Source organism: Lepisma saccharinum, chromosome 6 (assembly GCF_977018435.1).
Source record: "Lepisma saccharinum chromosome 6, izLepSacc3.1, whole genome shotgun sequence".
Taxonomy (NCBI): domain Eukaryota; kingdom Metazoa; phylum Arthropoda; class Insecta; order Zygentoma; family Lepismatidae; genus Lepisma; species Lepisma saccharinum.
This window is the reverse complement of record NC_139234.1, coordinates 81,876,380-81,897,647: the sequence shown is the minus strand read 5'-3', so window position 1 is coordinate 81,897,647 and position 21,268 is coordinate 81,876,380. Positions and strand designations below refer to the sequence as shown.

The following is a 21,268-nucleotide window of genomic DNA, read 5'->3' as shown; positions in this document are numbered from 1 at the left end:
TAGGCATGGCCATGCATTCCAAATATAAGTTCCTTAAATTGTGAAGAATATATAATTGTTCGAAAGTTTGATTTCTGGCTTATTTGTGAAAGCATAATTTTAGAAGTATTGTTAGTTAGTTTATATTGACTGAATATTATTTTTTAAGAAATTGCAAATTGAATAGATTTGTAACATGTTTGAAGATTAAGTTTCTGTTCACAGCACGCCTTGACATTGGGAGTCACAACTCGCTACTTATTGCGCGAAATCTTTATCAATACTGAGGCGAGGAACATTCATTTCGGTGGTTGTAACCTCATACAAGATTTAGGAGACTCATTTTGGGCTCCTGAAGTTTCTTGAATAGTTCTATAAACCTCATACTCTGTATTGCACTTATCTCAAAATCTTTATACTTGTTTATGCGAGCAACAACGTGTTTTTTTCACGGGACTCACAACTTCACCGGTCGTTTTCCTTTCTTTCACCACACCGAAATCACAAGATGCCAACACGCAGCTACACTCGGACATTAACTTCACTGCTTTCACATTATACCACCGACATAACACCACATAAATGTTAAGATCAACCTGCTTCTCACCACTTTTCAAACGGCTGTAATTTCGAAAGAAACCCGAAGAACATGGAGACCTTCCTGCTTGCATGGAAGTCGCCATGTTCGAAACTGGCGATATTTGCTTGCTGTTCACGTGATTGGTTGAAATTTATACAATCATCACGTATTTTTGTTATAAAAATAAACCTTCTATAAAAATATATTTTTAAAGATATATCCAAATGTAATTTACACGTTTTTCTTGCATTAGCATACTTTTATAGAACGGACTACATAATGCGGAAGAAATCCGTTATTAGGCTGTTGCCAACCTCAATACTTCTAAGTCAAGTACAAAAATTGAAGTGGTATGTCGAATGTCGGCATATGATAGTGTGATTTCACATTGTCTGTGAGGATGATACTGGGGGTGGGGGGATGCAGAGGAGCCGATCTATAATCCAGATGTGTTCACACTCCGGAATACTTTTGCGGGTGAAGGAGGGTGAGTCGTGAGGATGAGGGTGAAAGTGGGGGAGGTTGAATTAAAAGGAACACCTCTCAACAAGGGAGAGGAAAAAGTAACAATATGTAACTTTAGAGATGTTGAGGTACACTAGGAGAGTACTGGAACGTGTAGCATTAAGATGTAGATCGACCACGTTGTGACACACACATTTGTCATTAGTTGTATTTTGTATTTGATTTTTGTTATTTAGGTGTCACTTTTCTTCCATTGTTGGCTAATCCCAACGATGAGTGATCGTCAGATAAAATTGATGAAGGGAGACTCGCAAATAACACCCATGTCTTGTAGTGAGAAAAGCTTCTTTCTACTTTGGCTGACAGAAGAGGAGCATGTTTAAAGTAACCAATGTCATTTCGACTCAAGTTCTGCAGTATCAAGACAAAATTTTTCTTCCCAAAATTTTTTTTTGCAGTAGAGTACAATGTATGATACCCTTTGTTCTTTTTTCCAAAAACTTTCCTCATTTTCGTTGTGAATAAAACTGAATAACTTACATGGTGCTTCTGGTGAAGTAGGACAACAAGTGTCAACAAAAATGAGGAACGTTTTGTGGGAAATAAAAGGTATCATACATTGTGTTCTCTATTGCAAAAATGTTGTTGGGAGAAAAAATTCTCTTGATACTACAGAACTTGAGCTGAATGACATTGGTTTTCATCATTTTCAAACTGTAATTGTAAAAAATTCAACTTGAGTGAACATGGGAGTAAGAAGAATCCACTTCGAAAATGGCTATATATTCCTTGGAAAAGCAAAAATATGCTGAATATGACTGAAAATCTATCAAATTTTCTGGTGTTTTACCTACAGGTGCACATTACGATAGTGACAATCTGATTTAGTTTGTGAACAGAACAAATAAATTTCAGCTCGTTATGAATTATAGTTCCCTTATTTCATGAAAACTTTCATTATCCGCCATTTTCAATATAGCGGCCTTAGCGTACGGTTGATTGCTGTGGACTTTTGGTGTGTTGTTATTAATGTTATATACTAAATTTCAGCTTGTTATGAATTAGTTCCTTTCATTTTCCCATTTTGACTGCACTATTTCTGGAGTCAGGGTGTTTCATATAGTTCGCAGAAATACTAGATGACACTTCCAGTCTTAATATCGAAATTATGCAAACATTTCCATTATTTTGACATAGTAGGGAGAGAAGTGGGCTTTGTGCTTTAATAATTTTTTTGAGTGAAATTATGAGTATTTTAAAGCAGAACTGTGCTAGATTGATATGATATTGTTGCAGTTAAAAACTACATTTTGAAATATATAAATATTCTGAACTATTTTAAAATTGTTTCAATATCCAAATACTGGTATCGTTATCAGTGGGAATTGAAAAGAGTATTGGCACTGGTATTACTATCATGCCAAAGGGTTATTGGCTCAGCCTCCAAAATCATGTAAATTTAGTTTTACAGTAATACATTTGGAGAACTACTTGTAACGACTTCTGCTAAACTCATTTTATTAAAAATACTTTGCTCTTTCATTCAGTGCAATCTCAATACACATTTTTCCATGACTACAGAGCTTACAAAACAGGTGGATGTAGACCCCAGAAAAAAACTTATAATATTTTATTTTATTGCAATGAAAAGTGAAATGTATAAGAATGTAAAATTCGTGTTCCACTGTGTAAATTGTAGGAAAAGAAGGTAAATTATAATTCTGTAAAACATTGATAATTGTATGAAATTGGCTACCATGTTCTGTTATTTAAATGTAATGAAAGGTACAATGATCATCAAAACAAAAATGACAATAGTTTTTGTAATCTTTGATTTTCTTGGTCTTCTTCAATAAAAAAAAATACAATATATACAAATGATGAAAAAAATATTCTGGGTGCAAAACAAGAAAAACGATTCAGTTTATGCTGAGTTTTATTGATTTTTTTCTGCCTGAAGACAGAATAAGATATTGTCCAATGTCAATAACACTTGGTGCCCTCTTATTTTTGTGCCATATTTGTAGATGGTTTTACTGCAGGAGTTCTCAAAATGCATAACGTTCATTATTTTGACATAGTAGGGGAGAAGTGGGTTTAGTGGTTAAATAATTATCTTTGTGAAATTATGAATATTTTAAAGCAGAAGTGTGGTACATTTTATGTAATCTTTTAATTTGATTATTAATAACTTGCAGGAAAATTATAATACAGTGAAGCCTCGATTTTACATTTTTCAGGGAACCAAGCTGAAAAAACTTAATATGCGGCAAACTGTAGAATTGGGGAAAATTTTCATAACATTTTGCTATGTAGGGACCAGTAATAATGAGTGTATAATGCAGGAAAATATAAGATCCGAGAACGTAAAACTAGGTTTCCACTGTATTGATAAGTTTATGGAAAATAAATAATTTTGTGCCAAATTTGTGATGTTACACATTACAGAAAATATATATATTTTTTTTTTTCAGATGAGTTTTTAACATGTTTCAATGTGTTTTGTCTGTTGTACATGATACATGGTTGACATATATATATATATATATTAAAGCATTAATTTATACTGACGTGCTAAATTTGCTCTATGTCATTACAGTTGCCCTGGTAAATAGTCAAGTTCTGCTAAAAGGCTGTGAGACAAAAGGATATGTCATTCTGAGTGCTGCCAAAGCACAGATCCTGCAGCGAATCCACCAACCCGCGTGGAAGGATTGCACGTTGGTGTCCAAAACTACCTGGGTGGGATCGCTGGAATGCATGCAGTATTATGCAACAGTCAGTGCTGGAGAAAATGATACACTAGATGGTAAGTTTAGCTTGCATATCTAATTTTAGTGTTTGTATTATGCACTGCATTGTAATTGTAATCATCATTTTTTACTCCCTAGTAGGTTTCAGTAACTACATATTAATCTTTATTTGGTTTGTTGGTTTCGTATCTTTCTAGGCATGTGTAATTTCTCTTCTCCATGGCTGTTACATACAGGGGTGAATCAAATATAAATGGGAATTTATTTTTCATAATTTATTGAAACAAGATAAAAATTTCAAAACATATGTATTACTACAATAGCTCCCTGGAACTGAAATGCACTTTTGTCAGCAGATAGGAAGTTTGGCAATCCCATTTTACCAGAAAGTTGATGGACGTGTGTGCAGCCAGTTGCACACGAACTCCTCCACTCCTGCATCATCCTCAAAATGCTTACCTTCCAGTGCTTCTTTCAGTGGCCCAAATAAATGGTAGTCACAGGGGGATAAATCTGGACTGTATGGAGGATGTTCAAGTGGTGTCACATGAATTTCCTAGTTAGTCACATGTTGTAGCAGCTGTGTGAGGTCTGGTGTTGTCATGAAACAGCAGGACATTTCTGATCGGTGTACCACTTACTTTGGTTCGATAAGCAGCCTTAGCACTTTCCAAGAGTCGACAATAGTAAGCAGCATCAAGATAATCAATTAAAATGATGCCTCTGAAATCCCGGAGTTGATCTTTACTGTTGCAATTACAGAAAGCAAAGGAGAGAGAAAAAAAAAATAAGGGGGTGTGAGTTCTATCAGTGATCATTTACTTTGATGGTGGGCTTGAAGCACAAAAACTTGCTCTAAGCAAATTTCAGACTTTTTACCCTAATTTCAGCATTTCGCAGTCACAATTGGGTTGGGAGTGTTAAGTTAATGTAACTTGAACGGTAGTGTACAAAATTACTGAGAGCCGGGCGGCTCCATCATGAAGTGTTGGACAGCTATTTAAAGGACCGTATCTCCACCGTGAAGCATTAGTCGAGGGACTGATATTTAGCATAGAATGCTTGTGTCTTCAACAGGGGTGCGGTGGGACTAAAGTCAAAGATAAAAAAAAATATTAGTGGAGGTTGCCCGCATCCTCACCATGAAGTGTGACTCGAACGATCCCATGCTAATCACCGAGCCCAGCTTTTTTTTCCTCCACTCCATGCTGGCCTGTTTTGATGCGTGACGCAACAGACAAGTGTACCTCTTGCTCACTCATTGTGCTACTGACTGATGTGAAGAGTTGGCAAGGACACCAGGGAGGGAACAGACTCTACAGACACCCCCACCATCATCACCTCAAGGCAACAGGGCTGTACCACACTTTCCCTGGCCATGCGAAAGAAATCCCCGTTTATATTTAATTCACCCTCATATTTGGACCAAGATCACTTGGCCATAATATTCGAATCATATATCTGAAAAACATTCTTTATATTTCATCCCGGTTTTCATTTTTCATTTAAATACATGTGAATGTTCAACGTACTTGCATTAAAATGCAAATATTTTCGTGAAAAAATGTGTATAAATAAATAAGAAGAGAACTATTTGTCATGGAAGTTTTTACACTTGCATTTTTGTTTGTGGTCTAAATGGTGTCTTCATACAACACCTACAAACTTTCACAGCATGTACAGGACATCAAAAACCAACTTTTCTTACTAATGTTTTACTCATTACAGCCTTATTTTGAATCTATGAGCCCTCGAAAAATGGCATTTCTATCCTGTACGTATTCAGCTGTTTATTACAGATATGCACAGGGTGGCACAAAAGTTTCTTTACACATTGAAAATTGCAAAATCATTTTATTTTCTGTGATACTTACCGACATTAATTTACTTTTTTTGTCTGGTCAAAATGTTTTCCTTCTGCATTACCACATAGCAGGAGTTTGGAACACTTAACACATGAAGACAGCTCAGTATTGCTATCCTAAAACTGGATGGCATCTTCAGTAGTCCTTCAGTTTTCCTCCCATACACTGAATCTTTCACCACACCCCACAGGAAAATGTCCATCTGAGAACTAGGTGAGCATGTTAGCATGTCAATGGCTGAATCCCATCCTATCGCTTTGTGGTTGAAAACTCGATCCAAGTACCCACAAATATCTTGACAATAATGAGGAGGAGCTCCATCGTGCTAAAAGTAGAGTTCATTAAAGTTGTCAACATGCATTACGAGTCCTGGTCCACATAACCCCATAGTATCCAAGTACTATGTGCATTGAGGGTTTCATCAATACAGCCCAGTCACATCGTATGACAACATTGCACTCCAAACATTCACACATAGTTGATTGAGTGCTTGCTCCAAAACAACATTCTGATTTTCCATGAATCAAAATAAATTTGGATCAACCTTGTACTGACCAAACACCACCTCACAATATTGTAGTCTTTTATCTGGATCATCTACCAGCAGCTCATGTTAACAGACAAGGAAGGTACACTTTGAACAACTCATGTTCACAAAATCAATTGGATTGACCATTGTGAAACTTGACAGCTAATTGTCTTGTGGATCTTTAGTCACATCCAGACAGACAGATAATTCATTTTCCTTAGGGATGAGTCGATATAAAATTTTGGCTAATACAGGGTGACAAGAAATAACCCGTACAAAGTTTGGTGTATCCTGCCAAGAATGTAGTGTACCGTAGCCAAATAATTTTTGTGTTATTGGATTCTCCATAGTCTTTTGTAACTGTACCTGTTGTTTCGGCTTCATAACGATTACAGTTTTTGTGTTTCAGACTATCAACCAAACGCAGTGCAATTTTGGAACTGTGGCATCAAGGAAAGCGTCAATGTGAAATTGTTCATTTGCAGGGTGTTCCAAAAATGACAGTCTCAGACGCAGTTCGGCGATTCAAGGAGCTCGCCCATGAAGGCGACTATCCCGGAAGAGGAAGAAAGCCTACCATCAACACGTCCAAGAACCGCAAGATCAACAAAAAGCCAGTTCAGCGAAATCCGAGGGTCTCCATGAGAAAAGTCGCCCGTGAGATCGGGATCAACCGCGAATCGGTGCGGCAAATGGAGAAAAAGAACCTCAACCTCAAGGCGTACAAGCTCCAAAAAGTTCAGCTTCTCACGGACGAAGGCAAGCGCCTGCAACTCAAAAGATGCCGCCCTCTGAAGCGCCGGGCCGCAGGTCAGCAATGGGAGCGCATTCTCTTCACAGACGAGAAGCTGTTCACCGTGAAGCAGGCAGGCGCACAACCACCAAAACAACAGGACCTGGTCTGCAGAGGCTCCCGGTACCTCAGCCATCGTCGAACACCACCAAAATCCGCAGTCGGTCATGTTGTGGGGCGGAATTTGCGCAAGCGGCAAGATGCCCCTGGTTTTCGTGGATCAAGGGGTCAAAATCAACCAAGAAGTGTACCGCCGCAACATTCTCGAGAACGTCGTTCTTCCGTGGGCCCAGCAGCACTTCGGCGATACGCAATGGACATTCCAGCAAGACTCTGCTCCGGCCCACAGGGCGAAAATGACCCAAGCGTGGTGCAGAACCCATTTTCCGGACTTCATCGCATCGACAGAATGGCCGCCCTACTCGCTGGACCTCAACCCAATGGACTACAGTGTCTGGTCGATTTTGGAGGCCAGGGTATGTGCTAAACGCCACCACACTTTGGAGTCGCTGAAGCAATTGTTGCGTCATGAGTGGAACCGATTGTCGCCGAGGACCTGCGGCCCATCGCCTAAAATTTCAAAGGCCGTTTGGACCTCTGTATCGCCGCCCAGGGAGGCCACTTCAAAACCGGCTGAACATCTTGTTCCTAAGGTCCCATGTCATTGTTCTTCAGTGTTGTTTTGCTCAATTGCTTCGGTTTAATAACTTTATGATCACAAACATTAGTACGGGTTATTTCTTGTCACCCTGTACTGATAAATTACCGATATAAAATTTACCGATACTGATAACCAATATTCTACCTATCTGGTATAAAATTCCAAATGGTCCGTGGAAGAATGTGAATTGTTCATTCAGTAAATGTGTGTTTCGAGATGACTGCAGTGCAAAGGAAGTTCCATGTTTAGACATTTACTTTTTAAAAAAATTAGGCCATGGACATTATCCATAAAAATTATAACAAAATGGCAGAATTTTGCACTAAATTATAAGATATTTATAGATATATCGGATCGGTAAATAATGGGTAATTTTACCAATTAATCTCACCCATCCACATTCCATTTTCCTTAGTCTGTGCTATCCTAAGTTGCTCATTCCTCCGGGTGCATCCATAGCAGTACCTTCCAATTCAAATTTGTCTTATAGATGGTAAATAACGTTACGTGCTAGTAGATTAGACATGAATTGTTCTCTTCAGACTTTCCACTTTAGAACAAGTTTTCAAAGCAAGAAATATTTCTTCTTTGGTTAACATGGTGTAAACAAAGAGATAGCAACACTAAAGTGAAACCACGATTGGATTGGATTGATTTGTTGTTTTAAGTCCACTTTATGTACAGTAAGGCTAATCAGGACTGGACCTACAGTTGAAAGTGGGATCCGAACCACTTGTGCCTCCACCTGGTATCGAACCCAGGACCCCTTGATTACAAGGCGATGACGCTACCACTGCACCATTGGGGAGGCCGTGGAACCACGAGCAAAACAACCTGCGCAGACCCACGACTCCTGTGCACCGTACCCCCACGAGTAGGGGAGGGGGAGAGTGGACCATGCTTCCTTATGGCCCGAGGTGGAAGGAAGAAGGGAAAGCTGCACGGGAACTTTTCGTCCCAAGGTTTTTTTCCTTGTGGTCGATCTATAACACCTTGTGTATTTTAGGGATGAAATTTTTGCCAATACCTATATACTACCGACATAAAATTTACCAATATCGATAACTAATCAACATAAAATTGCAAATCTTTCATGAAGAAAATGAAGGGTTCATTCACCTCCTTAATTAATGTATGTATCTGGGTCATTGTAATGGGTTTTACATTTGAAAAATATCTGTATATTTGAGGACAGGTTTTCAATGTACGATTAAGGTTCAAGTAGCTGAAATATTTTAATGTACAGTTAGCTCTGTAACTGCTTACTGGCAATATCTTTAAAATATATGAATTGTGACATAAGCTCTGATGATTTTGCAGAGAACATAATGTGGCTCACTGTGGATAACATCGAAGAGAAGGACTCTACTGTAATAGCTGACCTACCAGATGTTCCCCACCTTGTTGGAAGTGGCCAGTCAGTGGGAGGAGTTGTCAGTGAAACTGTTGGGGCCAGCAACGAGGAAGAAAATCCTCCATTACAGGTTTGTCGTCTCATATACATAATCAGTACTTCTGCAGTTCGTGTGTTTTCCTGTGTTTTCAAGAATTTCCTGTGCTTACCAGAAGCACAACCTTTTCCTTTATATCCATGAAAATGTACAAGTTTTCAATACACACGCATTCATTTTAATATAAATTTACCTGTTTTATGAAGTTTCCTAGTGCATATGCATAAATGCATATTTGAGAAGAAAGTGTAAAATTTAACTTGATATGCAAACAGTTACTTATGTTAAGATCAATGTGTATTAGAGTGCTCCATCGAGGCTTTTTGCTTGAACTTGTAATAGTTCGCTCAGATGACTAGATAGCATATGGCATTTACAGCTTCTTCACTTGAGCGAATAATGCTCGAACAGGCAAAATGATCGGTATACACTTGAATCCTAGTAATTAATGTATAACTGTAATTTGTCTCTGGTAGTGCGCCCTCATGTATGGATCGTGAAGTGAAAAATGCAGCGAAGTTGAAACTTAATTGAATATAGTCAATATCTCCATGTTAAAATGTATGATTTTTACATATATATTTTTAGGATTATTGTCACATTCAAATGATATTTGAGTCTATACATCCGAGCATAGCATGCTCGAGTGAGGGAGACTTGAAGGAGTATAAACGACAGAAAGTGGTCCTATGCAGTACTCTGATGTGTATACAAATTAGAGATAGGCTGATATGAATTTTTTTCTGATGTTAATAACTAAGGTCAAGGTAAAGTTCCCCATGCACTTTGCACCATGCCATGAAGGCAAATATTGTGGAGTTATTGGGGCAATCCCCCACACATTTTGGATATTGGCCATTTTAGGAGGTGATATGATCAGTACTATGCTCTGGCTGCCTTCACCCTCCCAAGGTTGCTCCCAGGTGCCCATTTATTTGAGGCTAGGTGAGCCACTGCTCTGATAAGGCAGGAAAAATTCCTACCTTAGATCACCCACCTCAGGAATCAAACCCAGATCTCCCACATTGCAGTCAGATGCTTTACCGACTACAACACCATGGCTCCAGTATTAATAAGTACCAATATAAAATTACTAATGTTCCCTCAAGAACATATTTCATTAACCTCCTTAATTATATGTAACAGGTGACTGCAGTTAGTTTTACCTTCTGAAAAGAAACAGCATATTTACACATTTACTTTACAATACCAGGTCATGTGACATGCATATTTATAAAAAATACAGTGGAACCCTGGTTTAACGTTCCCGGATTTTACCTTTTCCTGCATTATACATTCATTCTTAATGCTCCCATCATATCTAAATGTTATAAAATCTTACTCGATTTTACATTTTCCCGTATTTTAAGATTTTACAGCTTGATCCCCTGAAAAACGTAATTTCGATGTTTCACTGTATCAACAGAATTGCAGAATTTTGCACTAAATCACAGACAGACTATCTGCTCGGTAAAATTGCCAATAATTTTCACTCGCACACTTACCTATATTCGCCAATTTTGATAGAGTACTGATTAATCTCTCCCATCACTAGTACAAATAATAAATTAAAACCCATGCCTTTTTAGTGTTCATGTTTATCTGAATCATCATCATCGTCCTTCACTGTTTGTGTTTGCTGTTTATGACTGGGTCAGTATAGACGTCAGGCCCCTCTATCTTCTGGTCTTCCACCACTCTCTCTTTCCACTGCATTTTACTCCTGCCCTCTTCTACTTACAATCTCCACTACCTGCTCTTTCATCAACATCTTGGTCTTCCCTTTGACCTCTTTCCACTCCTTGTGCATTGTATGCTCTCACTGAAAGTCTTTCTGGTCCCACCCTCTTCATCTGTTCCTGATCTATTCTTTCCTGCATCTTCACCACTCACATCCCCTGTCAAATCTCCTTATTCTGTCTCTTCTGCCCTTCTCTAATATAATTTTATGCGTGTGCGGAGTGTTACATTAATTGACATTCTTTTTCTGGAACATTTACATAAAAAATTATGAAAACGTTCTGCAATTCCAATTCCATAATTCAATGCATTATGTTTATGCATTTGTGGTAGTCAAGACTCTAATCTGATAAATAAATAAAATACTGTGCCATAATAAAAAAAGGGTAGGGAGTTTATTGCAAGCATAGCACATCAGCCAAGATTTTCATGTCTCCACATGAAAACAAGTGTTTGTTTTTCTTTTTCTAACTCCTAAAGAGGAAGATTGCAAGTGCAAATGAATGCTTTCAGATCCATCTCATTGGTGATATATTTTTAATTATAGATGGAGTAACAGTCTATGAGTAACAGCTATTATAGGTACATTAGTGTATTAATTTATTCGCAAAGTAGCAGATTATTTTATACTTTTATAGATAACTTGTAATTGAGTGCTCAGTTCTGCATTTTTTTTTTTTTTTTTTTGTGTGCATTGGAACCTCAAGTTTACATTTTTCAGGGAACCAAGCTGAAAGAACTTAAAATGCAGGAAAATGTGAAATCTAGGAAAATTTTACAGCATTTTGTTATGTTGGAGCCATCAAGATTGAATGTATAATGCGGGAAAATGCAAAATCAGGGTTCCACTATATATGTTAGGTTCAAAGTTCAAAGACCGTCAGTGAGTGAAGACAATAATGACCAGAATATGGTGTATAAATTTCATGCTCTGGCTGATTTTAGAAACCTACAACATGTGCTGGCATATTAAAAATTGTCACTGTGTAAAATTTGTACTGTGTCTACTGTAAGGAAAAATAAGAATATCAAAACATGCCACTGTCATTTCCCTTTGCAACTCTTGTAGTTTTTCTTCATAATTCATCAGAAACTTCAAGTAGTATTTCAAATTACTTGGCATTAAATTACCCGTGGTGCAACAGTCCATGAGGGCCAGGGACTACCTGCCGACTGCTGGCCTCACTCCCAGCTGCTGAGGTAGGCGATCATTAGAGGCACTCATATTTTGTTTTTGACAAAAAAAAGAAATGTGAAATAACACATTGTAATGTTAATTTTTCATGTTTCTGAAAGGTGTGAGGTACATTTTCATACCCTGTTTTCTCATGAAATGATGCGAAATGAACTGCAAAATGTGAAATAGATTCTTAAACACAAAATTTAGAGTTTATTTACCGATGCGACACTTCCTAAAGTCAGAATTATCCTGTGAGTTATGCAATTCATGGAAAATTGATTAATTCTGCTGTAAATATTTGAGAATAAAAAAGGACCCCCTTTATACAGGAATAAATTTCATATTCTGTTTGCGACATAAATGTGTTGTTAGAAGGGATATGTTTTTGTGCAGTAAGTGCAATTTTTAAATCAAATTTAGAATTCAGAATTTTAAAACCAAAATGTAATTTTATATACCACTTTTTCACTACTTTAACAATGAAATTTGATTTTATTTGCCCCTTTTGAACCCGAAATTGACTGTTTTTGTACCAAAATTTTGCTTTTTTATTTACCAAAAATATATGCCTCTAGCAATCATCCAACCAGTTACGGGATGATGTGTGGTCAGCATGATGAAACCCAGTTGTTGTTGTAGGTTTCCATGACCGGGCCACACTACTCATTCGTAGCTCCCCAGTTTCCTCATGATGCTGGATGGCCGCCAGTCCCATACACAGGCCGAAATTTCAGGAGAAAAGTTGTTACACTTTCCCCATAAGACTCGAGCCTGCGTGCACCCCGTAGTCAAGAGCCCAAAGCAGGATGCCTTAGACAGCATGGATACGGTGCAGGACAATTACTGGGCATTGCACAAGTGAAACATTTTCAGTCATTGCTTGTAACCATTATTGAAAGCATTAACTACAACATGTATATCCTCTTTCAGCTCCAACGAATAGTGTCTCGCTGTCGATGTGAGTTCTTCTACGCAAGCTATGGAGAAAGCAGTATTGATCCAAGCACGTTGGATGAAGTTCCTCCCCCTCCAAGCGAGGAAGCGGAATTGTGGGAGAAGAGGGAAAAGGCAGTGGATGCTTTCACTCTGATGCACCACGACTTGGATGTTTGTACCAACTCACTACAGGTATGGAGCAAGAAAATCCTTAGGTGGTGGTTACCATTTTGCACCTTGTAATGAAGCTTACAAGGAAACAAAGTTTTACATCTGCTGAATCTTAACCCTAGCTTACCTGTGCCATATTAGAAACTTACTTATCCTTCTTGGGAGTAAGTGTGCTCACAGGCCCACACTTTTAATTAAAATACCAGAAACTATTTTGTTATTGAATCACTGCATCCTTTGTTGATTATGTATGTGCACAGGGTGTCTACTCGCTGGGAATTCCTTGAATTCGGGGAATTATGCATACATTTTTCTCCATAGACGTGAAAAATTACAACTTTTATTAATCCAAATCCCATACGCATTTATTAATGCTCTGAGGCAAGTTTTTTAGCTTTTATATTTATCGAGGAAGGAAAAGAAAGGAATACTGCTTGGAAAATGAAACAGAATTCTCTCAGTCCGTTAACTTTACTAGTGTTCTTTGCAGAACAATTTCTGTGACAGACGAAAAATTATTGAAAGATATCTTGAAGTTGATTAGGTAAATTTGAGTTTGAAATTCTTCTACAATTAACATTTTGTTTTATTCCGTAACATTTGCCACTTGCGTTTGTAGATGTATTTAGAGTCTGAGTATGTGAAATGGCAAATGTAAACTCCGTACCTTAAATTAGATATTTTAAATATGCATACTCTTTCATTGAATTGAATTAAAATTTTTGATAGTTTGGAATCGCACAAACCCTTTATATTGTTAATATATTTGTGTGTTTGGGTGGGGGGGGGGATGCTGAGAGTGGTAATATGTAAGGTTGAACTGGAGAAAACATGTGCTTATATCCTTAATTTTTTTTAAAGTTCGCCTTGAAAACTGGGAAGTATACTCGAATTTTATCAAGGTCCTAGAGTGGCCACCCTGGTGCAGTTATTTATTAATTATAATAATTATAAAAAATATCATCATTAATAGGAAATAATAACCAATTATTGTATGTCACACACATATTTTACCATTCACTAAAACTCACAAAAATCATAATAATTTTTCATAAATCCTTTTTTGTTCATAGAGGTGTAGTTGTGTATTAATTATAATAATTACCAAACTTACCATCATTACCAAGCAATTGTGCACTGTCACTGGCATGAGTGTCTCAAATAACACACATTCAAGGATGGTGCCTGGTAGGCCCACTTATTGTATTTTGCCTTTTATTTAATTTACAGTAATATGGCTCAGTCGGTAACGCGTCTGACTACCATGCTCAAGGTCCCAGGTTCGATCCCCGGCCGGTTCAAATCCGGGAACTTTTCTAACGGTGGAAGCGGCCCCGGCGCCCACCCAACGTCGAATAACATGGGTACCTGGGGGAAACCCTGGGGGGTAAAGGCGGTCAGGGGCGTGATGCTGATCACATCACCCCCACTCACGACCGGATCAAGAAAGTGTGGGGCGTTACCCCCACACCCCCTATACGCCTTCATGGCGTAGTGCTATGCACAGGGGAACACTTTACCTTTTTTTTTTTTTTACAGTAATATTTTTATGAACAAAAGTAATTCAGAAATATTGGGAACACCCTAGAGTACAATGTAATTTATTTTCAATTTTTTTTAAACAGTTGAAACATTAAAAAATAGGGTTAATGGGAACACCTTATTTATCAAATGACTTGTATCAGTATTACATGTAAGGCAACTCTGCATGGTTCTTATGTATCATAATACTAAATTTTTCTCACAGTTAATTATTTATTGCTTTTTTTTTGGCGGGGGGCTTTAAAAAAAATAGGGGGACACAAGTGACGTGTAGTTGAAGAATGGTGTCTTCTGGTGATTACTTGCAATTTTCAAGCAATTTGCATCCATAGGACCGATGCTACAACCGAATTTCCCCACATTTTTATTATTTTTCCCCCAAGAACCATTTAACTATTTTTTTTTTGCAACTTCACATGATTGTAAGAACATTTCGGCACTGTATACTCTATTTTTCATTCACTGTGGTTTTTTGTAGTGGCCATAGCCTACCAGGCCCGGGGTTGTCCTTCAGGAAGCAGCAGATCCATTTTTATGTTTGTTGAGTTGTTTTTTTAATTAGTTATGTACTAAAGTATTACAATGAAACAAGAAAGTGTGCAGTTGATATGGACGTGGTGTTAAGACAGAAGTATTTCCTTCTTAATTGGAATGTTATCCTTCAAGAGGCAGTGTCAAAGACTACTTTTACTACACAAATAGAGTGATCAAATTTGTCATTTGTGATTAAAACCATTGAAGTTATTTTTGTGTGTGTGTGTTTGATTGTTTCACCTCCAGAATAATGAAAAAGATTGGATTGACCTTGCCCAGCATAGGGACAGATGGTATGATTGTGTTGCTGGGTTTAAGAATACTAGAGAGTTAGTTAGTTGTTTGATTGTTGATTGATTGATTTGAGGTTGTAAGTCCACTTTATGCTCAGTAAGGCTAATTGCCATTGTATTTGTGTTGGGGCCAGGAGGAGATAATGTTTAAGTACACTACATTGGCTCATTCTCTCAAAAAAGTTGCCACGTTCATTGTCACAGAGACTGTGTCCTACTCACAAAGGTTTAAGTACAATTTGTCACTTATTCTATGAACAATTACTTAACAGCCTGAACTACTTCTGGAAGTCAGTCTGATTAAAATTGCATCCAAAGTAGGAGCATAGAGTGAAAACTGTTTCCTCTAACTCTTCCTTTCAGTATGCAATGATCCTTGACGTAGTGAACAATCTGCTCCTGTACGTGGAGCCACGCAGGAAAGAAGCATACGAGCGACTCCAGCGAATGAGGTTCCAGCTTCAGTTGCACAGTGTGGAAGACCAACGAAGGCCCATACAGCAGCTGCAGAACCAAGTAAGGTATGACTGAACAAAATTTCTGTAATAATATTTTTTGAATTTTTAAAAAAAGTCAAATGTGAATCTACATCCTTTATACCCCATAGTATGCTGAATATTACAATTGTTATACAATTATACAATTAGAGAAGTCTATATTTAACACATAATTTTTGGAACAACATTAAAGATATTCCTGCAGTTTGCTTACTTCATAGTATATCCAGAGTCATTCATTTGTTGATATTTTGATACGCAGGCTCTGCAATTATATTGACTAATGTCAGTAATTAGTAGAGGCATGCATATTTCATTTTCGGCAAAAACACGAATTGTGAAATAACACATTGTAATGTTAATTTTTCATGTTTCTGAAAGGTGTGAGGTGCATTTTCCTACCCTGTTTTGTTAAGAAATGATGTGAAATACTGCAAAATGTGAAATAGACTCTTAAACACGAAATTTGGAGTTTATTTACTTTCAGTTTGAATTATCCTGTAAGTTATGCAATTCATGGAATATTGATTAATTCAGCTGTAAATATTTGAGAAGCAAAACTTAACTCCTTTATACAGGAATAAACTTAATACTCTGGTAACTACATAAATGTGCTATTAGAAAGGATATGTTTATTTTGTTCGCAAGTGCAGTTTTTTTATATATTCATAATTTTAAAACCAAAATGTCATTTTTTATACCACTTTTGATCCAATTTTTCAACAATATGAAACCAAAATTTTATTTTATGTACTGCTTTTGAACCCGAAATTGACTGTTTTTGTACCGAAATTTTGCTTTTTTATTTACCAAAAATATGTGCCTCTACTAATTAGTGATGTAATGAAGCAGGAAATGTACCAGTGTCGATGTCGTTTTTTAATCATCATCTAAAGAATCACAATAGAATTTCCTGCAATCCAAATAGCATTAAGTATCTCCTTGGAGATTTTATAGTGGCATAGAAGCAGTTATTTGTATGTATGAGATAGGAATATGTGAGAGATTTGAAAGCATTACAGGAAAATATTACTTGGAAGTTAGTTCCTTACAGAAGAACAATATAGCACTGCACAGTAATGAATATGAAAGAATAAAATCATGGAGCTACTAAGGTTACACGCAACAATATATTTTTTTTATTAATGTACTACACTTCTTAAACAAAGAGTCAGGAGCAACACACAAAAGCAAATCCTGAAAACTTTGATCTCCTTCAACTGTAAAACTAAGAGAAAAAGTGATACAGTTCTTGCCTGTTCAGAGCTACAAGTACACACAATTTCATGGGTGACATTTCAAAACATTATTAGGTGAAGTGACATGGATTGGCCCTATTATGATCGGAGCTTTTACAGATTTACAAAAAAGTGCATGGGATCAACAGTAAGGCCAAATTAGAGATTAGAAGTAATAAGAAAGAATTATTTAATTTTACGTGGGACTCTTAAAGATAAGATTGATTGATTTAGTTTATTTTACTTCGCGTTTTGTGCCTCTTGGCTAATTTCTAGATGGGGATGAGTGATGAAATGATGAAATTGATGAATGGACATTCACAAACAACCAAGCCCGAGCGGGATTCAATCCCGGGACCCTTGGCATCGCAGTGCGATGTGCTTACCACTCGGTCACATCTTAAAGATAAGGATTACACAGATACGTTAAAGAGAGATACCGTACGTACACATGTATAATGCACATGCGGGTATAATGCGAACCCTGGTTTTTGATGGGGTAAGTGACAAAAAATTATATCTTGTATATAATGCACAGTATAATCCAACTTCAAGAAATGACTTTCTTAGTTGTAGGTCATGAAACTGTTGCTATGCCAATCAAAAGTGAATGACATCCTATCTATTCAATGAGTTGCCTCTTGCTATGTGGACCAGGTGGAGAATATCCTCTTGTGTAAACAACCAACCCACGCCACTCCCCCCTCTCCCTCCACTGTGTTTAGCATCCCAAAGCTTTAACTCCTTAACCACCTTATTCTGTAATAGTAGAAAGGGAGTTCAAAATTACATTATAAATATGCAGTTATTTTCTATTATTTCTCACCCAACAAATACCGGTGATACGCATCCCATGTGATGGGAGGTATATGCTTGAATTCTGCTAGAACGGTACTGCTTTTCTTGGTGTTGCAGAACATTACATTACAAAGTGAAAAATCGTGGGACATGACCTTTAAACTTTTATACATGGTTTTGCCATTTCCTCTTTACTTCTTCTAAAAAAAACTTCAAAATATATACTTTTTCCATGACTAACATAACATTTATAAGAGGCACATTCAGGACCCTCAAACTAAACTAGCAGTTTGCAGCACAAGATTTCTTCCATTAAGGCATTTACACACTCCATATATGTCATATTATTTGGCCAGTAATACATTTTAATTATTATTTTCTTTTTAATTTTCTTTCATCCAAAGTACCATAAAAACCATAACGTTCCTTCATTTTGTGATGAGCTTATTTCAACCACATTGCACATTAATGTTGCCATCTTAAATGGAACATTATTGCCATATTCAGAAACTGCAAAATGTAACTTTAGGATGATATACAACATGATAGGGTTCCATAAACATGAAAAATCAATGCAAGTGTTACAAAATCATGAAATGACCCTGTACAGTTTCATGTTGGCTGTCCAAATTATTCCATGCATAATATGCATCACAGTTTTTGGGGCAAAAATTTTGGATAAAAGTGCACATTATACATGAGTAAATATGGTATTTATCTAGTATGCCAAGATGCATATAAAGTTAGGATGTGTATGACATTTTGAAAAAGAAATTATTTGTACAATTACTTTGTAACGTGATATAACACAGTAACCCATTTTCAAAATTCTTTAGATCCCTTGTGTCGAAACTGAGGAGGTTGGAAAAAGACACCTACCTCGTGCAAAGGGCTCTGAGCGAGGATCCAGCCAGTGAAGAACTGCATCGGGAAATGGTAGATCTTGAGAATCAGGTGAGGAATTGGGGGCTATACTGCACAATCGACCCTTGCGTTTTACCGTTTCGAAGTAAAAAAAAATATATGTTCACTAATAGTACATCTTTCACACTTTGAATTGACACTGTGCATTTCTCAATTAGACATTCCAGTTCTATGAAATTTTAAAAAAATACTACTACATTACTCGATATAGCTGCTTTTCTTTAACCAGATCCATGTTGTAAAGACACAGTATTGCCAGGTTGAACATTGGTTTTCAACGTGGATAGATATGCGAATTTCCACTAGGATTCAAGTTTTTTTATTTTGTGTTTTGATTCGTATTTATGATTTTTATTTTATTTTTGGATATTGAGGTTTCTATTTCTTTATAACTGCAAATTATTTTAGTTAATTTAACTTGTTTTTCTTCAATTTGTGTTGGAAATATATGGTTTTGGTTATTTTGTTCTTCAAGCTTGTCCTAGCGTTGTGTGATAAGGAGACCCTGACTTCACTTGTTTCCCTTATCGCACAATGCAAGGACAACCTTGTGTTGTGACGTCACTCAAGAAATGCCTTCATTGATACTTAATTTAGGCTAGGTTAGGTTAGGTTTAGTTAGTTACACTTTCTTTACCTTCAATTCCGTTTATTGTTTGTGATTTTGTGATGTGCTTCCTTAAAAAAAAGAGCATTCTGTGCATAAATTAAGGTCATTACGTTGAATTTACAATGGAGCTGTCTGACACTTTAACACCACTTTTCTCCTCCTCCCCATTGTTTCCTCACCATAAATCCTACATTTCTGAAATCCTTGAATCAAACCCTTGCCAATGATGCATCATTAGAGGCATGCATATTTCGTTTTTGACGAAAAAACGAAATTTGAAAAAACACATTGTAGTGTTAATTTTTCATGTTTTTGAAAGGTGTGAGATGCTTTTTGTGACCATATTTTGTCACGAAATAATGCGAAATGAACTGCAAAAAGCGAAATTAACTCTTAAACACGAAATTCAGGGTTTATTCACCGACGCGACACCTTCTGAGGTCTGAATTATCCTGAGAGTTATGCAATTCCCGGAAAATTGATTAATTCTGCTGTTAATATTGGAGAAGCAAAATTGGACCCTTTTACACAGAAATAAACTTAATACTATGATAACTACATAAATGTGCTATTAGAAGTGAAATGTTAATTCTGTGGAATAAGTGTAGTTTTTAAATCAAATTTAGGATTATATTCACAATTTTAAAACCAATATGTCTTTTTATATACCACTTTTCATCCATTTTTTCACCGCTATAACACCGATATTTTATTTTATTTACCGCTTTTGAACCCGAAATTGACTCCGTTTTTGTACCGAAATTTTGCTTTTTTATTTACCAAAAATATGTGCCTCTATGCATCATACATATTTCTATTAGGAAGGGTCGATTCGACATCCTTACCGAATGGGGAATATGAATAAGGAAGGATAAGGACAATATTTGTTACCCTGATAATTTAGTAAGGGTGTTTTCAGTAAGAAAAATTCTTATCTGGTGGTTATGATGTGAAAGCAAACATTCACTTGGAATTAAGTGTGCCTGGTTTTCTTTAAAGGTGGTCCATTTCAGTGTTCAGATCTAGCTTAAATTATCAGTCTCAGTTAGATTAACTTCTTTGCATAACATAGGCTTTAAAACAGGCAATATTTGTGGCAGTATGAAATTTAAAAGCAACAGTATAGTTAAGGTAAAGTTGCCTGTGCATATAGCACCATGCCATGAAGGCACATTTAGGGGATGTGGGGTTACCCCCGGGTAGATACCCATTGATTTGAGGCTGGGTGAGCCCCAGAGCCACTTAATGTAGGGACAAGACCGGAAACATTCTGACCTTAGATCACCAACCTGGGAATCGAACCTGGATCTCCTGCATTGCAGTCAGACGTCCAACCGGCTAGACCACCGCGACAGTAAGAAACAGATTATGTAGAACTTATTCTGAGCAAGCTTAATGTGCAAATAAATCAATCTTAATTATGTGTGTATAAGTTGAAATCTTACTTAGAGCATGTCATTAATGTGTGTGCCGAGTGATTCCTGATGTTGATGCATGACTATTCAATTCCTTTCATTGAACATGAAACCTGTGTGAACTTCCTTCATTAGAATTTCAATATATCTAGATAATATGTCATATCAAAGATGCTGTGTATTTTTCTTGCAACCAGTGTGTGTGTGTGCGGGGGGTGAATGTGAGCGTGCGTGCATGCATGTGTAGAGTTGGGTGTGAACACACATATGGTCTATAGTGTTTGTGGAGGTGGTGGATCAATGGAAACAAAAGT

At 36.9% G+C, this 21,268-nt stretch overlaps 1 protein-coding gene across 2 annotated transcripts in view; it reads left to right on the top strand.

Annotated features, from left to right (window-relative positions):
• Positions 1–21,268, top strand: part of hob (bridge-like lipid transfer protein family member hobbit) — a 222,576-nt gene that overhangs the window by 165,960 nt on the left and 35,348 nt on the right. For both annotated transcript variants that reach the window (XM_083124220.1, XM_083124219.1), the window contains exons 28-32: positions 3,624–3,833; positions 8,946–9,109; positions 12,927–13,124; positions 15,836–15,993; positions 18,842–18,959. In XM_083124220.1, the coding sequence (XP_082980346.1) occupies positions 3,624–3,833; positions 8,946–9,109; positions 12,927–13,124; positions 15,836–15,993; positions 18,842–18,959 (848 nt within the window). The remainder of the gene's footprint in view (positions 1–3,623; positions 3,834–8,945; positions 9,110–12,926; positions 13,125–15,835; positions 15,994–18,841; positions 18,960–21,268) is intronic.